The 23071-nt window shown below is 39.1% G+C and overlaps 1 protein-coding gene across 1 annotated transcript; it reads left to right on the forward strand.

The window, feature by feature from the left end:
- The first annotated feature begins 256 nt into the window (after positions 1–256).
- On the forward strand, positions 257–22490 carry apoba (apolipoprotein Ba). The gene is made up of 29 exons (XM_053336331.1): positions 257–389; positions 1263–1301; positions 1871–1983; positions 2100–2245; positions 3596–3743; positions 3834–3986; positions 4797–4921; positions 5010–5086; positions 5194–5650; positions 5877–6024; positions 6149–6295; positions 6843–7054; positions 7345–7561; positions 7654–7824; positions 8028–8231; positions 9063–9230; positions 9374–9579; positions 9707–9889; positions 10017–10147; positions 10577–10790; positions 10983–11155; positions 11255–11430; positions 11546–11667; positions 11841–12214; positions 12441–20006; positions 20106–20217; positions 20617–20649; positions 20790–20976; positions 21101–22490. The coding sequence occupies exons 1-29, from the start codon at positions 338–340 to the stop codon at positions 22268–22270; spliced, it is 13224 nt and encodes a 4407-aa protein (XP_053192306.1). The 5' UTR covers positions 257–337; the 3' UTR covers positions 22271–22490.
- The last annotated feature ends 581 nt before the right edge of the window (positions 22491–23071 follow it).

The following is a 23071-nucleotide window of genomic DNA, read 5'->3' on the forward strand; positions in this document are numbered from 1 at the left end:
CAGTGATCTCTCTATGATCACTGTGATTCTCAGATTCTGGTGTTATTAACCAAAACATCATGTGTCTTGGTACAGCAGAACAATCTGATTGATAACCAAGAAGAAAGAACAAAAGAGGTGCAGTATCTGTGGTCAGGAGTTATTTACCCTAAAATAACATTGTGTGCTGGTCAGAGTTTGAACTTTGAACCAACCTCCCAGGCTGTACCCCTGTTACTTAGCAGGGCTGTGTCAAGGAAGGGGGGACTTTATAAAAGATCCAGGCAGAAGTGTTACTGTGTTAGTCAAGACTGAGAGGACAGAGGAACAAAGAGGAAACCATTTCTTTAACCCCACGATGGGTTACAAGCTGTGTGTGTTACTGCTGCTGAGCGGCTACGCTTTGGCTCGTAAGTAGGAATCCGTTTCAATTTTTAAAAAAGAAAGCAGATAATAGTTATATATTCAGGCTAAATGAGATAATATTTTGTCATCATTTGTTGTTTGGAACACATTATTTAGTGAGGCAGCTGTAGTATATAGGCCTTTTTTACAGGACACATTTTGACTTGTCACAGCAGGAAAATCAGCTGTATTCAATAACGCTGATGGGTGTTGCATTTTTTTTTAAATGTACCAGTTCCACAATCCTGTTATGTCACTGTAATGAGTTACTGGTGCATATAAATGGAACAAAGCCATACTTACTGTTACATAAGTTACACCTATGCTTTTCCTATTAATGGCCTGTTATTCTTATTTCTGTACCATCTGCAATCATCAAGCCTATTATAAAAAAATGGACAAAATGTTTTAATTTTATGGACCTAATCTTCAAATTTGCCGCTGGTGCACTACAGATGCTAGTTATCTTGAAGCTATAATCTGGTAGGATGCATCAAATGATGACAGTTATGTTTGAGCTGTGCACTGTCCCATTGAAATGAATGAGTTTTTCCTATTGTGACAAGACAAGATGTATGCTGTGAAAAAAATGATTCGGCCATATTTAATATTAATTATAACAACTGTATTTTTCCTACTTTGTTCTTATTATTCGTTCCTGCTTGTGGGCGATCACATGGAAACCATTAGGATTCTATCTATCTGCACGTTTTCATGTTCACTATTATCCTTACATTAAATTGTTGATTAAAACAGCATAAACCTTCAGCATATATATTACTAATAATATGTTGTCACAGTAATGAAAAACAATGTCTAATAACCGTATGTTTAATAATTACTCATATGATTCCTCACTCTCTTTTTTTGCTTTTCAGAGCAGGACAGTGACAATAATGAGCAAACTTCGTGTCAGTGTAAGTTACAGTCGACACACCAGTTACATTCATATCCACAACTTCAAACTTCAAACCATCAAAATCATTTTCTGATTGTAAATGAGTTGTTTTCATTTGCAAAGGGAAAACAAATAAGAATGGTGCAACACATTTCTATTGCATGTTTTTAAGTACACAACAGGCATTACGAAAAACTGTGGACTTTGGCAGATATGGAAAGAGCTGGGTTTGTATGTGCATAGGGTAGATGGGGGGTCGGGGGTGGGGGGGCTAGATGGTATTTTGTCACAAATACTCATTGAACTGATAACAGATCGATGTTAGCTCTGCTAAACTAACAAACACATGACCTGTTTTCTGGAGATAGCAGCGCTAGGTGAAGGACTTGGTGCTGTTGTGGTTCAGTACAATAGCTGTTGTTCACTTAGAAATATAATTTAAGCCACTGCACGGTCCAAAGGTCAGCTGTAGAGTGATGATGTGGAACTCATGAAACAGCAGCACACATAACGATTCCTATATGTTTAACATTGGAACGTCATCTTTAAAATCATTAACATCATTGTGACATCATTATTTCATTGCAGTGGCATCCAGATTCAAGGCCCATAAAAAATATGTCTACCAGTACACCACAGAGAGCAGGAATGGTGTCGTGGGTACTGCCAACCTGAGGAATGGGCCTAAAGTCTCTTGTCAGGTACTTGACTATGTACATGTCTGTTTCCTGCTTTGTCATTTGGTCACTTGATAACTTATCTGGGCTCCCTCTCTGTCTCTCACACTGACCCTGATTCTAATTTAACATATCTGCAGGTCGAGATCGAAGTCCCCCAGATGTGCAAATTCATCATACGCACCAAGGGGTGTGCTCTTACTGAAGTGTCTGTCATGGATCCCCAGGGCCAGCCGGTGTACAGGCCGGCCCCTGGATCTGAGGCCTTCCAGGCTGCCATGGAAAAGTATGTATCATATTATCTGATATGATGGCAAAACTTTGTTTTTTTTGGTGTCCATGCTGAGCCATGACAAAGCAAAAGGTGCTAGAGTAAAAAACAAAGCAAACTTTAAACTCAATACAGTCTCTGTTAGCTGTTCCAAAGTCTATTTTAAAACCAGGAGTTGGTGAAGCATTTTTGGCTGCCAGACTTTGGAACAAACAGCCTGAGGAGCTGAAAATCCAAACATTATATTATCTTTAATTTAACGGTTTGATATTTTGGGATATAAATTACTGTCATTGTAAGGGTGAAAAACCCTTACAATGACAACGGACACCTTTCTTACTTCTGTCAGCTAAATACAAAGCTACAGGTAGCAGCATAGCTTTGCATAGCTTAGCATTAAAACTGGAACACCTGGCACTATCCAAAGGTAAAAAAATCCAATAGTAATGATAATTTGTGTTTTTTCTGTGTTCTCAACTTAGACCAAAATGTCGAACTACTCCCTTAAAGTTTATTTCACAGACTTGCTTTTATGCAATGATTAATTAATCAAGTGACAAGGTTGAATTAGGATATTATTCACAGTAGTTCTATTTATCTGTATTACATAGTTACATTCAGAATATTGAATAGTTATATGAAGAGATATGAAATATATTTACCATATGTGTTTGAATAACCCAAACAACAACCATTACATTTTGTAAATTCATGAAATTGTCTTGAAATTGTTTAGAAAACCATAGTTTTAAATGAATGAATATTCCAGAGAATAATCTGAAACTGTCACATTATTTTGTGTCTAATTTCAGCTTTTTTTGTTACTGCAGTATTTAAGGTCAAATACACATATGGCAGACTGCTGCGTAGAAAAACTAAATCCTACAAAAGAAAGTGCTGAATTCCCACAAAGAGTCATCTCTAAGTTTATTTAAAATGCAGCATTTTGGTTAAAAGACCTTCTTTATCTTGGCTATGAATTTTTAAAGTTGAATTCTATTGAGTAATATCAGCACCAGGCTACTGAAAGTTACCCAAATCTGATTTCTCCATTTATATAAGACACAAATTAGTTTTGTCATTGAGAACGTGAAGAGGAAAATTAAGAAAATAGAACGATATGATAGGATACAATACAATACGATGCAATGTGATACAATGTGATACAATACAATGCGATTCAATATACGTTATTCTCCCCATAGGGAAATTTAGACTTGAACTCAAAGGCTGCGAGCATAGCCTCCACAGTTACAGTAATACAAACTACAACTCCAATTATAACAGACCTTAAACAAGTCTCGTATGAACTTTGCCTGAGTCTATTTGTTTACTGTGTAACATTCCTGAATGGTCTGAATCCAGGAACTCACTGAGGTTTAGCGTGGAGCAGATCGCCAATATCCAGCTGTACCCCGATGAGGACGAACCGGTCAACATCCTCAACATTAAGAGAGGAATAATCTCAGCCCTCATGGTGCCTATCATTGAGGAAGGAGCGAGCACCCTCATGGTCGGTATCTCCCTGCTGATGCTCTTTTGATTTCAATACATTTATAATCTTGAAAGCCAAAACCCTCATTTGGATTTTTCTTCTTTCCAGAGCACAGTACACGGCCAGTGTTTAACAGACTACACAGAGAATGCCAGAAAGGACATCGCCACAGATGTAACCCTTTCTAGAGATCTGTCGCAGTGTGACATGTTCTATGGCAGAAAACAGGCCAACAGTCCTCTGGCGCTGCTGCAAAATCTGGTGAGACTCCAGCATTTGTATTAAAGTGACTTTAATATCAGTGTGAAATGGATGTAAAATATGACAAGTGGTCAAAAGAGAGGGAGGGACTGCTTTCAGAATAGTTAAATTCAGATAATATGACATTTTATGGCTTCTGAAGGGAACACCTCTCTTGGCTTTCTCATATACATATGTCAAAGGTCAGGGTCAGGATAAAAAATGGCTTCATTCAGTATGTGCACATGTGGAGGAGTCTGATAGATGATCAGAGATTTTAGGAGAGGGGAAGGTGGGGATATACCTCTTCAAATTGATGGAGAACAGTTGAAAATGGCGCTATACTCTCCTCTAACCTTTAATCGGAAAGCAAATAAAGTTAACTGAGCAGAGATGATACCTCTTGTATAATTTAGAGTTTCAAAGGGTCCTATGGTCCTGTTTTCTACATCAGTTGTTGAATGTGTTAAGTTTGACAGCCTTATGTGTCAGAAGCTCCGATAAACACTCAAAGAATTTCAAAGAATTAGAATGATTATTTTGGCAATTATTTGATGGTTCAGACTTCACAGGGTTAATAGCAAATGAACTATTACATTAAGATCGATTCACTGGTGTAGCATTTAGCTTCTGTAAAACAATAAAATATTTAAAATGTGAAATGAATAATATATAGTTCCATTTGTGTGAAGTGCCAATCATCATACATGAAGTATGATTATGTAGAAATGCTTTCCTATGTTGGTGTAAAATTTCTGACATTCTGGTGAACAGAACTTGAAAGTAGGCTACACGTTAAAATTCATAAACATGCTTATGTTTTTATTTCAGCATCGCTCCATGTCTAAACTGATTACAAGTACTCAAGACTGCAACTACCAGTTTGACAACAAAGGAAAGCACATCACATCTGCCATGTGCACAGAAAAACACATCTACTCGCCCTTCTCCCATGAGTAAGACATCATCTGAGAACATCTTTAAAATGTATGTATATAAGTACACTGTTATACATTTTGCTTCACTGTCCAATCTGTCCGGCAGGGATAATGGGATTTCATCCGTGGTAACACAGGATCTCAGCTTTCAAAGTTCCAAAAGGATCCCCAACAAAGAATTTGGTGAATTACAATTTCAAGCATATCTGCTGATCCTGATATGTATAATTTAGCTTCACAGTTCTTATTGAGAAATGCAAAACTGACATGGTGAATTTGCATTGTTACAGATGTGAATGTCAGACAAATCAAGCCACTCAACTTTGAAGATCCTGATGATAAAGCTCCAGTCCAGACAAAAGACGCTGCTCTGAGCACCCTGCAGGACCTTGTGGCTTTGGCAGGTACAGACCAGGGTCAGAAGAGGACCAGCCTTTTCCACAAGCTGGTGTCCAACCTACGTGCCCTGAGGAACGAGACCCTAAGCCAGACGGTCACTGAGATGATGGATAAGTCTGTCTGGCTCACCTGGCAGGCCCTCTTGCAGTGTGGGACCCCAGAGTGCACCAGTGCCATCCTCCAGACTATCTGGAGCATTGATGGGGTGTCACTAGAGGTGGATGCTCTTGTCTATGGACTGAGTCTCCTGCCTAACCCTGATGCTGCACGGGTCCGAGACATGCTCAGCATGGCTCAATACAAACAGAGCAAAGCAATCATGTATGCGCTGGCCAGCACAGTTAAGAAGTAAGTAAATTGGCATTTCCCCCCCTTAAAACCAACCTTTGTGGTTGTCAGACATACATGTATTTTATAATGTTACAATGCTGACATGTAGAAGATCTGCTGAGCTTAATGCCTAATTTGCAACTTTGTAACTACCAGGGGTGACCATTAGAGGGAGACATTCACAAATGTATCTTTTTAAAACATTTTTTATCCAAACCACAATATGATCATACCTTGTCCACAGGTTCCATACAAAAGAAATTACTCCAGAAGTCACAGAGGTGTCAAGGTTCATGGAGACACTCTTAAATGACTGCTCAGGAGAAGTTGACCCTGCTTATGATGATGACTTTCCCCCTGACCCTCATGAGAGGTCCTTCCTTGTACTAAGGGTACTAATAATTATTCAATCATCTCACAAACTGTAGTTTCAGACTCTGTGAGAAGTTAGCTCCTACCAGGGAGTCTGTCTCAGTGTTGCAATACCCAATATTAATAGTTTTTTCCAATCTCCAGGTTGTTGGTGTCATGGGTAAAGCCTTGCAAGCAGTCAGCCCTGGCCTGATTTCTTCTATTTTGAAGTGTGTTAAGAGAACTGACATTCCATTATCAAACCAAAAGTCTGCCATACAGGCCTTAAGGTTGATGGAAATCAATGATGAGGTACAGTAATTTAACACACACATCCACACATCCACACACAGCAGCACACACACGCAGTGTAGCACATTTCACACAGGAAATGCAGCTTTAGCACAAAGAAACTACATGCACATGTTTCACATGAAAAAGAACATAACAACATGTTAAGAACATTGATGTAATACAAAACAGCAAATAAAACCCACTTACAAATGATAATAAAGATAAAAAATAAAGTGAAACTACGATACAGTGCATAACATAATGACAGATATAACCCCTAAATAATGAGAAGATACATGCATAATATCAAGTAAAATATAACATTTGCATAAGTGTGATGCAAAATGCAAAAAAGGATGATTCTGTACAACATTTAAAACGTGTTGTATTGAAAATTGGCAGCCTGACATTTAAACAAAAATATCACTGGATAGAAGATAAATGATTGAAACTGGAATAATGCCAAAATGTACAGTATGCATATTTTCATGCATATTCTCCCCAGGCTGTTTCTAAACAAAAGTCACAACAAGCTGACTTAATTGTATCATTTGGTTGATCACAGATCAGAAACGTCCTCAAGAATGTATACAAGGATGTCCAAAGCCCTGTTGAGAAACGGCTAGCAGCCTACCTGATTCTGATGAAGAATCCAGACTTTGCCCTGGTGAAAGACATTGTGAGCAGTTTCGATCATATGGGGGACGTGGAGCTCATGACTTTTGTGGCCTCCCACATGAAACACATCCGAAACTCCAATGAGCCAGAAATGCAACAGTGAGTAATCGCACAGCGATAATGCGTTAATGCAGCAACATGTTAGCCAGCATTTTTATAAGGTGGGGTTTTCAGCTTGTCATAGACCTCTTCTGCCCCCAAGTGACCAAAGCCAAAGTAGAAGCGTGTACATTGGGTTAAGACAATGGTGTCTCAAACATTACTCGGCATGGAAAAAAGTTCACAACCTTTTTTCCTACAACCTCTTTTCAATTTTAAAAGGGAAAATACAATTGTTGTTTTGGCACTGTGTAATCTCACTAAAACCTTCTCTGTTCTCCTTACCAAAGACTCAGCCAGTATATTGACACAAGCTTTGAAAACGAGATGGCATTTAAGGGATTCGCAGACGCAGTCTACGGTGGCAGGTCACGCAACTACAAGATAGACACTCCCTTGGGTTCAGTGCGGAGCAATGCCATCTTCGATGCCACTAACACCTTACCCAAAGAGGTGATGTTGGAGGCCACTCTAAAAGTTTTGGACTACAACCATAACATCTTTGAGGTAGGTTTTCAATAACCTATTTTTTACATGTGGTGAGGGCACACAAATTTGCCTTGTAAATAGTTAAAACATCTAGAATTTCTCCCTTCAAGGTTGGTGTTGAAGGGACAGGATTTGAACCAACAATTGATGCTCTTTTTGGAGAGAGGGGTTTCTTTGACGAACCCATCTCCAAAGCCATGTACTGGGCAGGTGAAAAATCTCCGATACTCAAAAACATTTTGGAGAGAATCGCACCCAACAGACACAGAATGAAGAGAGAGGTGATATGATTTTTGAAAATTTCAATACATAACGTGCTTGTAATGCCACCATATAAATAAAACCTTCTCCAACTTGTAAAACTGTGCTTACATGAAAGCAGCTGTTAAAGTACTTAGATACATTGTTTTTGCCAGTTGCTAATACAGCTTGATTCCTTGTGCATGGCCAGGAACTAATACATACATTTGTAATATTTCTCCAGACCTTCCATGATTTTATGAAAGATGTCAACGTCTATGTCCAGATGCTGGTGAATAACATTCGTTTACATCCTAACCCTGAAGCTACTGCCTATCTTCGGCTTCTGGGAAATGAGATAGGATACATCAAAACCAGCGAAATGAGAGAGATGGCTGGCACTCTATTCATGTACTACCATGTTTTCATGAGGATTCTGCCTGGCAAGGTCAGATCTTTGGTTGTCTAACGAGAACACTGCATGAAAGAAAAACTCAAAAACGTATCTGATAATCTAGCTCAAACACATATGATTTACACTTTGGGTATTTACTCAGAAGCATTGAGGTTTCATGGGTAACAACTGCATGGTTACATTAACATTTGTTAGTTCAAAACTGACTCAGCTACAATTTAGTGGTGAAGACTAAAGATTACATCTCAGATTACAGATTTTTTAAAAACAAGACAACTGGTCAAAAGCCTGTGTGGATGCATTTAGCTGAATGCTAGTGTCAGCATGCTAACACAATCACAGTAAGAATTCACACATTATGATGTACATAATGTGTGAATTGTAATGTGCAATACATGTTAACATGCTGACATTTGACATTCGACTGATACAAATGTCACTCATATTGGACAAACTGGACTACCAAGGCACTCCAGAGAGACTGAAATTTTGAACTGATGATGGCATGTGAAGATGGCATCACTGGAGACATGCACCTTGGCTAAAAATCATGCAGTTACCATTAACTGGTCATGAATAGATTGTGACCCACAACCATCTTTTGTATTCTCTTCTTGACCAGACTTTGGAGTCATTTGCATTTCCTCATTTTATACATGTACAAAATGTTATTTTTTTTTGCTTGTGTATTTAATATGTATTGCTCTTTATTCTTTCTATTGATGCTCTGTCTATTTTGATATCCACTTGCTGCTGCAATAATGTACATTTCCCAACTGTGGGACCAATAAAGGAATATCTTCTCTTCTCTTCTCTTCCATTGTCTTCACCTATTCATATAACATGTTTGTTTATTTCCAATAGGCCTTTTCTGCATTGATATCTAGCACTGACAATGATGTCTTTGCCCACTACATCTTCATGGAGAATGCCTTTTCACTACCCACTGCCTCTGGCTTCCCTCTGAAGTTCTCACTGGCTGGAGTGTTTGCCCCTGGTGCCAAAGGAGGCATGACTTTCACTTCCAACATGGTAAGCAATCTCCTTGTCATCTTATTTTGCATATAGACTAAAGTTATGGAATAAAGTCATAGCTACTGTTATTTTGGGCCCCATGTTTCTAGCCCATGCAAATGACTGTTTAAGGCTTTATTTTGTGCTGTCTCTCCCTGCAGGGTACCCTGTCATTTATGCCTTCAGCTGGGTTAGAATTCATTACCCAAATGGGTGTTCACATTCCAGACTATGTGGATGCTGGGCTTGAGATGCACACTAATATGTACCACGAGAGTTCCCTCAATGCTAAGGTCAACATCAACAGTAACCAGATCAAACTGTCCATCCCAGCTCCTAAGTCAAACACTCAGTTGTTCAGTATTAGGTTAGTAGCACCTGTCTCATGTGATACAGATCTCTTTCCAAAATGACATATGACATGAATACAATATTGCTTGTGTCATGTTGTACTCTCATCACTTCATAACTCTGCTCTCTTTTCTTTAATATAGTAACAAGGTGCTGTCAGTCTCCTCTGGTCAAACAAAGATAGTGCCATCCCTTGTGGAAGACCGGACTGACTCAACTGACTGCCAGCCCCTATTTAATGGTCTGAAACTCTGCACCATAGTCCGTTACTCTAATGCGACATCCATGGACCAGGCTCCTTATTACCCTCTGACAGGAGAAACCACGTAAGGGGAAGCCACCTTAGCAAATTTAAACCCCCTGGTGGTGTGTTATCATGTTTGGTTTAGTAGTCTCTCTGTGGCTAGTTGACTAGATAAACCCAAATTAATGAAACAAGTTTTGTTTTTGTAGGTTTGCAGTTGAAATCCAGCCCACAGGTGAAATTTCAGAGTACACTGCCACAATAAGTACTGAAACTCTCCGAGAGGGCAAAGACAGTCGCCGTAAAGCAGAATCTCTGAAGCTAACCCTGAAGGCCGAAGGTACTGTCATACGATATTATGTGTGTGTTAGTGTGCATGTAAATTCAAATTGGCTGGTAAGGTAATTTTAATTCTGCCTTTTCATTAACTGTAATCACAATCTTTCCCTAACCATAACCATACTCTAGTTGCAATGCACAGATATTATAGAACAGAAATGTAAGAAACATTGACATTAGATGTAAAAACATATTGCACCAAGGTGGGTAGGCATGTACTTGAAGTGTAAGAGTCCAGAATAATTGTTCCACAAGACTGTCCATAATTTTCCCTGCATGTAGCAGGATTAAAGTAGACCAAATATGCATTTATTGTGTATAAATCACTTAGGGCATTGGTAAAGGCACCCATGCTAATAGATCTAGAGGTCATCAGTTGCCACTGTTACATAAAGCAGAGACTAATTAGTCTAATTTCTGATTTTACTAGGTGATGATTCAACAGAGGCTACAGTATCTCTGAAATACAATCCCAATAAGAATATTCTCACCACTGAGGTTGTCATTCCCGACTATGATGTGGAAGCTGGCATCAAGATGGCTGTAACTGACAAAAATGATGCTACAGGAATGAGGATGCGAGGTATCACCATTGATATCACCAACAAGAACATACCACAGCTGACTCTGGTTGGACGCACAAGGTACTAATTAAGACTTAAATTTGTCCTAGTGATAGATAAAGCAATGGTTTTAGTTGTCCAGCCTGGTTCCTTAAGACTATTTATTTTTAAATGGTAATGAGTTGATCAGATACATTCCTTTAAATGAGGAGCATAATGAAACTGAGACACAATCCAAACAGTTACAGTATTTTAAACATTTTTTAAATGTAGACTTCAAATGATGAAGGATGCCATGCTGCAACTCCAGATGATCATTCCCTCTTTAAAAACTGATGCCTCTGTCACTGCAACCCTGAAGAAGGATGAGGATATACTAATGGACATAGACACAGTCATCAAACTCCCTGAGACATCCTATGAACAGAAAACCTCCCTTAAATATGGTAACTATTATCCATCTTTTATGGCTTCAGTGTAGAAGATAGATTCAAAACAGCCATTAATTTGTACATTTGTGGGTTCATTTGGACTCTCTCTTAAAGATGCTGACAAGCTTGAGGTGGAACTAAAATCAGACCTGAATTCAGAGATTCAGAAACTGATACCTAATGTAGAGGATCGCCAGAGGCAGCTACAACAACTCATTGATGACATCCTGGACCAGAGAGTGGCAAAGACTGATATGAAACTGCGTCACATAGTCACCAAAGGCATTGAGGTAACTTAACACATGACAGGATATGTATTACCTGTGCCAAGAAGTTTGGGATTTCAGTTTCAAACTCAGTTTTATTTTCAAGTAAGATTGAATTAATCTGCTTATCACTCTGTAGGCAGGTAATATTTGGCTGGACAAACTGACAGCAAGTGTCCCAAGTCTTGCAAACCTGCGAAGTAAGCGGAGCCTCTCAGATCTCACTTTGCCATCCCTGCCTGAGAAACTGTTCCTGCAGTCGTAAGTATTAAATATAGAGGTTTATAACATAAGATTTCACATGTACCTTAACCCACCTTTCCTTTATACCAGTTGTCCTAGCTTCTGGTTTCCTTTGCAGCATAGTTTTTAAATGTAATTTTAGATGCAAAGTTTGAAAGTGGAATGATATTGACTATCCATTTTTACAACAGTGACAGCTTGTTCCGATACCAGTTCAACAAGGAGAAGATGGCCATCTCACTGTCTCTGCCACTGGGAGGCAAAAAGTCAAAAGAACTGAACATCCCCAGTACTCTATCTACTCCTCTCATCGATTTACCCGCGATAGGCCTATATATCCCTGCCAAAAACTATCCACTACCATCATTCACTGTACCACCTTCTTTGGATTTCACGGTACCCCTTCTTGGTCTCGCTGAAGCATCCACCAAGCTCAACAGCAACCTCTACAGCTGGGAAGGTTCCATCTCTGGGGGCAACAACACTGTTGATGTCCCCAGCTACATTGCACAGTACAGGGCCATGGCCCAATCACCTATCAACCTACTGTCCTACAAACTTGAAGGTAAACTTCTTATTCAAGACCCTTTATTATCAGTTTTTGAAGAATTGCTTTGGCCTATGTTTTTTCACTTTGTAGCACTGATGTGAATGGTAAGATTGTAAAGACTCAATGTGTATCTGTTTCAAGTAGATCAAACTTTTGTCTACTGTGAAATTGAGCTTCAGCTACATCTCTCTCTGTCTTACATATATTGAAATTGTTATCATTTCTTTCTGTCTGTTTAAAGGAACTGGGATGGTGTCAGGAAGAGCTGATGATAATCTTAAGTACCTTCTGAATAATTCTTTCAGCCATAGCCTCATTGAGACAAGCTTCAGTGTCTTAGAAACCTTACGGGTGACAAACAAACTCAATGCAATGGCCAACTACAAAATTGAAGCCTACAGTCCACTAGGCCTCCAAGCCTCCCTCTACTACTCTGCACAGTCAACTTCCACCGTAGATTCAAGTGAAGTTACAGGTGACGGCACCTTGGATGGAACACTTACAATAGGTTCATTGTATACTAATACCTCCTACACCCACAACTACAATGTCCGTCCATTTGAAAGAGAAGGAAGAGGAGAGTCCACCCTGCGCTTCAACTCACCATTCATCCAAGCTAACAACATGATTAATGGAGTTTACGCAAACTCCGAGTTGAACATTGTTTCCAAAACAAATGTTCAGAATGACATCCTTAGGCATGTAGCAGAGCTTAAGTATAAAGATGCACAACTGACCCTAAAGTGCAATGCTGCTGCCACAGCCATGGGTAAATCACTCAATAACAAAGTTGAACTTGGTGTGTCCAGCCATATGGCCATCCTCAGGATTGAGTCACAGGCAGATGATGACACGAATAGGGCATACTCACTTGTAACAGGCTCCCTGGATTCAAATGGACTTGAGTTAAACTCAGAGGGTTCCCTCACCTTTGACGCAGGTCGTGGATTACACAAAGCATCTATTATGGTTGGCAGAAATGGTCTGACTACTAGCGGGACTAATAGCATTCAGTGCAGCCCTGTGACATTTGAGAATATTTACAATGGTGCCATAGACAAAAATGGAGCATCCCTATCCTCCAAGACCAAAGCAATGGCTGACGAAATTAGAGGAGAGCTGAACATCGACGGTAAAATCACAGCTGAGGAAGCCTCTTTAAAAGGTGTCTTTAAGGGCAGTGCACATGATGCAACCACAAGGAACAATATGAATTTTGTACTGAACAAAAGGGCTTTGACCTTTACTAGCAATAACATGGGAACATTGAACCAGATGAAAACAGAAAATAGCCACACACTGACCCTAACTCTGTGGACCCTAAACCTTCGCTCCAAAACTGACAACTTCATCTGTGAAGATATTCAATATAAACATGACGCCAAGGTTGATATGAAGCCATTTGTTATGTCATTAGATATGACAAATGACCTCAATTTTTATGATGTCAGTTTTAACAATGAAGGTCACACAAAGCTTGAGCCAATTAAGGTGGACCTGAGTGGAAGTATGAAGGGAGCTTATGGGCAAGAACATGACATTAAACATACATATGAAATTAGCTACAATGATATGGCTGGTACAGTGAAATGCAGCACTTCTGGAAATGTAATGGATGCACAGCTGAGTCACAACTGTGAAATTGAGTTTGCTGGCCTTTCCTCCAAGTCAAAATGTGAAGCACGAATAAATTCTGAGCCTCTACGTTTTGACAGCACCATACGTACCATGGCATTGCCATTCAGCCTCACTGTTGATGCCCTTGTCAACAGTGATGGAGAAATTAGTCTAAGTGGGAAGCACACTGGACAGCTGTACAGTAAGTTTCTGGTTAAAGCTGAGCCCTTAGCTCTTGCATACTCACATGACAGCCGTGTGGCAACCACACATATGCTTCCAAGTGGGGAATCATCCATTCATTTGGAAAACAAATTTGATGCTCTCCTGATACCAAATGAACAATCTCTGACCTGGAAGCTAAAATCTAAGATGAACGACCATGCTTACAACCAAGATATCAGTACTTACAATAATCCTCAGAAGACTGGATTTGAATATTCAGGAGTAATGTTGACAGACGTTTTCAGCAAGATGAGCAGAGACAAGAGATCAATACCAGAAACACAAGAGTTCAGTATGGTTGGTTTCCTCAAGTATGACAAGAACAGTGAGTGTCATATCATTAATATTCCATTCATCGAGAGCTTTCCTGCTGCCTTTCAACAGCTCAAGGATATACTTGTTCAAGCCTTAGAATCACTGCAACAGTCCATTGACAATCTAGATATTACTCAGCTAATCACCGACTTCAGAGCGAAGTTAGATCAGCTACCAATGCAAGTGAGGGATTTCAGGCAAAAAATTGACTTGGAGAACAAAGTGAGTCAAGTAAAAGCAAAACTTGATTATTTGATGGAAGAGTTTGCTATAACACTAGATGACTTGGAGATTGCGGTGAACAACTTGAAAAAGAACTTGGAAAGTACAGTGATGGACATTGCCACCAAAATTAGAGACCTCATTCTTGAAGTCAAAGACTATGCCCAGACAGGACGCCTTGCTGATAAGATAACCAATATACTTTCCCAAATTGGAAATCAACTCAGTGCATTTAATGAAATCAAATCATCACTTCTTAAAGCACTTGATGCCATCCAGGATATCATCAGCCAGATTGATTTACAAAAGCTCACAGAAAGCAGTGCTGCATGGCTGCGAGAACTTGATTCTAGATATGGAATCTTGGAGAAAATCAAAGAAATATTGTCTGAAATGAAACAGGCTATTGAGAACTTTGACATCAAAATGTCCCTCCAAAATGTGAAAGATTACCTTCTCTCAATTGATGTGGCCAATTATGTTGAGCAGCTTTCATATCAAATCCCTTCTTCAGAGATTCAAAAAGTGATTGAATCTATGACTGATGTTATTGTCAACTGGATTGATGAATATGAAGTCCCCAACAAACTCAATGCAGTGTATTCCTATATTAGGGATTGGCTTTTGTATTATGATATTGATGATAAGTTCAAAGAATTAATGGATGACGTAGTAGTTCTCATCAAGGGATTTAAAATTGAAAAGACTGTGCAGTCAATGGTAGATGCTCTGAAAGCGATTAAATTTGAAATTGTTCTTGATAAAATAATGCAATTTTTGCATAGTGTGACAAATCGGCTCAGAGCAATTGACTTTAAGAAAAGCATTGAAGAACTTAATGCATACATTTCCTCAGTGGTTAGGTCATTAAAGGAATTAGACTATAGTGCATTTGTTGAAGATACCAACAAGAAAATTGCTCAACTAACAAACTATATCAATGGACAGATTAAAACATATGAGATTGTGCAAAAATTTGAGGCTATTAGGGAGTTTTTCAGGGAGATCCAAAGTGCCACCTTCAACTATTTGGACAAACTCAAAAACACAAAGGTGGCTGATGCTCTAGAGAAACTGAAAAATGTGATTGACACTACATTTTACAATGATGTCAAGTTGAAAGTGCAGGATATACTTGAAGACATGAGACAAAGAATTCTTGATATGGATATCAGAGAAGAAATGTACATTTACCTCCAAAGAGCAAGTGAATCCTACAGTAATATGGTTGCCTACATCTCTGCAAAGTTCAACCAACTAATAGAAGGGATCAGTAGAGTGGTGAAGGAAAACGAGACTTTGAACCAGATAAAGCAGGCTGTAGATGGAGTTCTGGATGCATTGAAAAGAGCTAAGATTAAAGTTCCCACTTTTACAGTCCCTCTTACTGATCTTGTCATTCCTACCTTTACAATCAAGTTGAATAAATTGCAGGAGATCAGCATACCAACTAAAATTTCAATTCCTGAATTCGCCATCCTCAATTCCTACACAATCCCTGCCTTAACAATAGATTTTGATGAGATCAAAGCAAAGATAATTGCAATTATAGACGACATGAGAAAATTTGAAATCCAAATGCCTGATCCCGAGGAAGTCTTTGGGGACCTGAAAGTTCTTTACCTATTTGAACTTCCAGATTTCACCTTTCCTGAAATAACACTTTCTGAAATCAAATTTCCTGCCTTTGACATCCCCACATTGAATTTGAACGACTTCGAAATCACAGTACTTGCAATTCCAGAGATCAAATTGCCTGAGGTTCCCAGCGACATTTGTGTCCCAGTCTTTGGAAAACTTCATGGAGAATTTAGAGTTAACTCTGCACAGTTCACTCTTGTAACTATAGGGAAGATTGAGAATTCAACTTCCACACCGAAAAACCCACAGTTTAGAGCCACCCTTACTTCTCATGTCAAATCACCTATTGAGCTCCTTGAATACACCTTTGAGGCAACTGCTCAGTTGGAGGCTCCCAGACTGAAGAAGTTGCTATTCACAGAAACTGTGAAAGCTACACATATGGCCTTCTCAATTAATCATGAAGGATCCTTGACACTTGCTGGCTCTTCTGCTGAAACCTCTGCGAAGACTACTGCAAAAGCCACAACTCAAATGTACACAGCAGATTTGGTCAACAGCATGGCACTTACACTGAAGAATGGAATTTCTGCAATCATGGACACAGACTACAACCATAACTTGGACATCCCATCAATGGAAACCTCAAGTCAGGCAACGATGAAACAAAATATAGCAGCTACAGCGCAATCTGACAGAATTACCTTGACAGGTGAAACTACTGGTAATGGAAAGTGGTCTATTCAAGACTACTCTGATGAAGGCACACACAAAAGCAATGTAGAATTCAACATCAATTTTAGCACTGCCAAGTTAACTCTTGTAGGGGAAACAGACTGTAAGGCCTTGACATCAAAGCAATCACTAACTGCTGAATCAGTGAGTCTAAGCCGTGTCACTGTTGAAGCAAGATGTGAAACTGAAGTTCCATTTGTTGAGAAGAGTGTCACAGTTTTAAGTGGACGAGCTAATATTGGGGACTTAGAAATTGCACTGACAGCCTCTCATGATGCTGAACTCACTGGAAGTACAACTGGATCCATGTCACACTCGCTGGAGTTTATGGCCCGTCCATTTGAGATTGTGCTTGATGTTAAGAATAAAGTAAACTTAAAGTTATTCTTCCCACTGAAGCTTACTGGTAAGGTGGATCTCCAACATGACTATGGTGTCATACTCAACTCTGAGAAGCAGCGGGCTTGTTGGTTTGCTTTGGCAAGATTCAATCAATACAAGTACAATCACAACTTCACAGCAGAAAATAATGAAATGGACATTTTCTTCCACTCAGTAGCTAATGGAGAGGCTAATTTAGACTTTTTGACTGTTCCTCTCTCTATGCCTGAAATGACTGTGCCGTATCTAGAAATCAAAACCCCTGAGGTCAGAGACTTTTCTCTGTGGGATCATGCTGGATTGAGTACGTTGCTTACCTCTCCTCAACAGTCATTTGACATGAACCTAAAGCTTAATTACTACAAAAACCCTGAAATGCACAGCTTTGAATTATACCTTGAACCAATCTATAATGCAATCAGTGACAATGCCAAAATTGTCCAGGTTCAATTTGAACAATTTAGAGACGCAGTAGTTGTACTTCTAAAAGATTCATACAACCAGGCAAAGTCACGGTATATCAAACACAAAATTGACACGTCTAGCCTGCCGCCTAGAATCTTCACTGTCCCTGGTTATCAAATACCAATACTGAATATTGAGGTTTCTGCTTTCAAGGCTGAGATGCCTGCTTTTAGCTACATTGTCCCCAAGGAGCTCAGTACACCAAGCTTCAAAATTCCGGCACTAGGTTTCTCTGTGCCATCGTACACACTTGTGCTACCATCTTTGGAGTTACCTGTCATCCATGTTCCAGAATCTTTAAGTGAAATGAAGCTGCCCACTTTCACACTACCAGCCATTCAGAACAAAATTGTGATTCCAGCCATGGGTAACTTAACTTGTGACTTCTCCTTTAAATCGACTGTGATTACCCTGAGTGCTAATGCTGGCCTGTACAACCAGGCTGATATTACTGCTAGGTTCAGCGCTTCCTCAATGTCTGTGTTTGATATTTTTAATGGAAAAATGGATGGTACTACCAGTTTGACAAGGAAGAGGGGAATAAAACTGGCCACTACGGTATCCCTGGAGCATAAAAATGTGGAGGCAAATCACGACTGTGCTGTTAGTCTCACCAAAAGGAGCATGGAAGCTTCTGTAGGTAATACTGCAAAAATTAGTTTACCTTTCCTCAATCTAGAACTGAATCAGGAGCTCACTGGAAATACAAAGACCAAACCAAATATTGCCTCCAAGAACAAAATTAAATACATGCTCAACATCCCTGTGATTGAGACTGTAGGCAAGGGAAATCTTGATATGAACTTTGCTGTGGAAGCACTTTCTGCCTATGTGTCGCTGGAGACCTCTTGCGAGGGGAAGTCAGACATTACTATAATGGACAGTTATAACTTTGCTGGAGATTTAAAAAATGAAGCAAATTTCTACCTCAGTGCCAATGGCTTGCGTTCAACTGTCACAACTGGCTTAAAGTCAAACATTGACAAACTGGAGAAACAAAAACGAAGCTCTAATAATAATATCATCCAGTTTGACATACATGAGAACTTTGCTCTTGAGGTGTCCTTGCGTCGTGTATTTGCAACAATCGAATTCACAAACCGTAACAATGTTGATTTTGCATCTTTCAACACAAAAGGAGAACACAATCTTAAAGGAGAACTAGATTTTGTTCCTTTAACAACTTTGAAAACTACAATGAACATTTATGTAACTCAGCCAAGTAGTTTGGGTCATGCTGAACTCCTTCAGAGCATCAACATTGCCATCAGCTCAGAAAAACAGTCTTTCGCCTGGAGTGGTAAGGAACAGTTGGCATCTTTCATCCATGCTTGTGATTTACTTGTGTGCAATGATGAGTCTGAGATACGCATGGACTTGACTGGATCAGTGGAAGGCCACCTAGCATTCTTGAAGTCAATTAAGCTTCCAGTATATCAGAAGACCCTCTGGGATGTGCTCAAATTTGATCAGGTTACAAATATGGACAATTTGCAATTTCTCAACATCTCTTCTAGTGTTGTATATACAAAGAACATGGAGGGCCAAGAGTATGCTATACCATATAAACTATTTGAAGATGTTGTCACTTTTAGATTCCCTCAAATTAACATTGCTGTACCTTCTTGGATAAAAGAAATTCCACGCTCCATTAGGAACATAGACATGCGATTGGAAAATCCCATTGTCCCTGATCATCTCACCCTTCCCCCTGTAATCTCAGTTGCAGCCTTTGATGTGCCATTTACCACTTTGCATGTGGAACCATTTGCAATTGATCCCAAGAACCTTATCATCCCTAAGGTGATCGCCACCACAGCCTTTGACATCACCCTGCCTGGCTTGCCAAAAATGTCAGTGCCCAGTTACAATATTAACACAGAATATCTACAGGGAAAAATGTCATTCCTTTCATTTAAGATGCCAGAATATGAAATCACAGTATCACCTTTCACCCTACCGAAATCCTTTGACATTGGAATACACACCATCAGCCTGAATGACATCGTGAGTCAGATTTCAAACTTTGAACTTCCAACCATAGTAATTCCGGAGCAAAAAATTGAAATCCCTGAAATTGCTCTCCACCTGCCTGCAAGTGTCTTTATCCCAGCCTTTGGCTCCCTCAGTGCCACTCTAAAGGTTTCCTCCCCAATTTATAATGTGTCAACAACTGCAAGCATGGAAAAGAAGGACTCCAGCCTCCTGACTTCGTTGAATTCCATCTGTACTTCTACCATGATCTTCTTGGAATATGATCTTACTGGTAAGGCACTCTCACAGTGTAGAACTTATTCTTTAACTTATATGATAAGAACATTTTGTGTGAACTACTATATATGTATATCTACATATGTCCCTTCAGGTAGCACAACCCTTGAATTTATTGATGGAGCCATCAGTCTAAATGGGAAGTGCAAATTAATTCACAGTGATGTAAATGTTTACTGGCAACATGTTTTTGCACAAAATCTGAGGTGAGTGTATAACAAATACTTTGTACTTCTTTAATAATTAGATTGCAAGTCTAGATTTATTTTCTTCATCTTATCTCAGTTTCGAAATGGGCATGTTCTAAATATCTGTTTCTGGCATGTTTAAAGTGATGTATTGACAGCATGTAATTTTTTAATAAAGCACATGCATACATTAGGCTTACTAATTAGTTAGTAAGACACCAGGATTGGAGAGCTCTTTGAGGAGATCTGAGGAAGAAATGAACAAGACTCTATATCTTAAGTATGAGTATGAGTAAGAGTATGGTTAGCACTGTTCTGTTCAGTTCAAGATACTCTGCAGAATGCTGCCCCATGTTTGATTAAGATCTTTAAATCTTTATGTATTTCTCATTATGAATTTGGCTTTTCTTTTCTCAGGATTAAACGTCAAACCCCCATGGCTAATGTAATGTAAGTTTTTAATACTCAAGGCTGATTTTCTGCATATTTCAGCAGTTTTCAAAAGAGTTCTTGCTCATAGAGGCGGACCAAAGATTACACTAAATACTAAATACCTCTCTAAATACCTACAACTGTTCCTTTTTTTACAGGGCATCTCTTCATACTCTTAATGTTGACATCACCAGCCCAACATTTGTTGATGTGAGCTTCCGCTTTGCTTCACGCAAAGATGGCATCACTGCATCTATGTCTTCACCATCTTCTGGTTTCCTTGGATTGAATTTTCAGCGGAGGTCTCCATCACAGCTGTATGGAAAATTGTTCAGTCGTTATTTGGTAAGACACTCTTTGAGTTCTTCTATTTGCTTATTGCTGTCAACAGTGACCAATTTTAAAATCTACAGATGCAACCTCACACTATTTTAACTGGTATTCTCTTTTGTTCTTCCCTCAACTTCAGTCTACCCCTGACAAGGATACTGACATTTTAACTACCAAAGCCACACTGAGAAACTCTAAGTTGAACCTACAAACCTCCTGGAATTTGGAGGTCCTCCATGATGTGATTGAGGGAACCAAAGACAGAATTCCTGCTATGACAGACTCTGTGCATAAGTTCATAAACAAGTATCACACTGCACACTTTGGCTTTGATCTCAACCGTGGCAGCATGAAGCTGAAAAGCACAGTCTCCAATGCCATAGAGAGAGCCTATCATGAAGTTCCTTTGTCTTTCAACTCACTACAGAATTCAGTTGAACACCTCAGTGATCAAGGAAAAGACATGTACATGAGGGCTTCTGACAGCTTGATGTCTATGAGAGTGCAGGACGTTATAGACAGCTTGGCTCGTGACGCTAGACAAGTCTTGAAACGTAGTGAAGACAAGATTTCTGTCTTGCTAGAGGCAGTCACAAAGTTCTTGAGCAGTGTTAAATTGACAATGCCCGGATCTGGAGAGAAGCTCTCGGTCCCGGAGATGTTCCAGCAAACTCGTCGTTCAGTATCAAGAGCCACTGACAGGGCAATCCAAAAGTTTGCCAGCCTTATGGAGAAGATTTCTAGATACATCAGGGAAATTGAGTTCACTATCCCTGGAACCAATGCTGTTGTGAATGGAAATGAGATCCTGGAAAAACTGGGATCTGTATACGATCAGCTAAGAGATTCAGTGCACAGGTGGTCTGATTTGCTTAACAAGACTTTTAACGACCTCTCCCAGGTGACGGACGAAAAAATCAAAGATTTCATCACCAACCTAAAAGATGAAAATGTGCAAATTGCTTCTCAAGTTGATGCCACCCATGCAAAGATTGTGCAGTCTACAAAACAATATATTATGGAGGCAAGTAGAAGTGTGGCTGAATATAAGGACTTTATCAAACTGAAAGTTCAAGAGGCTTATAATTCTATAAATATGAAGCGTGTGAATGATGATATCAAGGAGTTAATTGATATTTTGCAATCACATTTCTATGGAGGCCTTAATGAGTTCATAGATCTAATGAGGCAGGCATCTCAGAGCACAGCCCCATACATAAAAGCAACCAATAAAAAATTGGACATTGAAATTCCTTTACCCTTCTCTTGGAAATCTTTCAGTGAATGGCCAACGCAATCCAGGCAGTGAAAATGCCGCACTTGATAAACGTGGTTTCATTATGAATGACCTAATTTTTAGGTCTGTGTGAAAAAATAACTTTTTGTTACATGATTACCTGAAATTAATTATTACAAGTTATTCTTATGTGAGATTTTCTTTAAATTTGACAATTTTTACAATTATGATGTATAGAAGTATCATATGTAAATTACTGTTTGGTGTTAAAATAAACAATAACAAATACAAATGTCTGTGTTTGTCATACTGTTTCAACATTTCCTTATTTAATAAAAGACCCAATTATTATATATCTTAATGATGTAATATCGTAAATCCTTTGTATATATTACTACACAGCAAACCTGGGGCCATGTCTTATTCCAGCAGAGAAATGCTATACATTACATTCATTAACACTACTGTCTGCTGCATGTGAACAATATAAATTCATAACATGATGAAATACTACTTATATGGGAAACTGACTTTACTGTATGTGGCAATATGTCCTCTAGATTCATCCAGAGTTGTGTGTAAAGTATAGCACAACATCTTCTTTTTCAAATGATAGTAAATGTAAATTGCAAAAACTGAAAACCCCTGAGTCATTTTTGATTCTGTAAAAACACATTTTGGAAAAAACTGACCTTTTTCTGAACTCCTGTGATGGAATAGTGATATTGTATCTGCACAACACTGTATAATACAGGAAATGATATGTATCTTAATTCACTCACTGGTCACCTTCATAAATGTGTTTGGAAAGTCATGGTAAAATGATCCCTATGATATGGTTTAAACGTGTTCCTCGCAACCACTATGTTGTTC

This window comes from Scomber japonicus, chromosome 16 (assembly GCF_027409825.1).
Source record: "Scomber japonicus isolate fScoJap1 chromosome 16, fScoJap1.pri, whole genome shotgun sequence".
In the NCBI taxonomy this organism is placed as follows: domain Eukaryota; kingdom Metazoa; phylum Chordata; class Actinopteri; order Scombriformes; family Scombridae; genus Scomber; species Scomber japonicus.

Excerpts from the sequence above, each read along its gene's own strand:
- apoba (XM_053336331.1), top strand. The coding sequence starts at position 338 with ATGGGTTACAAGCTGTGTGTGTTACTGCTGCTGAGCGGCTACGCTTTG. Across the intron at positions 1,984-2,099 it reads GGCCTAAAGTCTCTTGTCAG|GTCGAGATCGAAGTCCCCCA; the intron begins GTACTTGACTAT and ends ACATATCTGCAG. Across the intron at positions 7,055-7,344 it reads AATGAGCCAGAAATGCAACA|ACTCAGCCAGTATATTGACA; the intron begins GTGAGTAATCGC and ends TCCTTACCAAAG.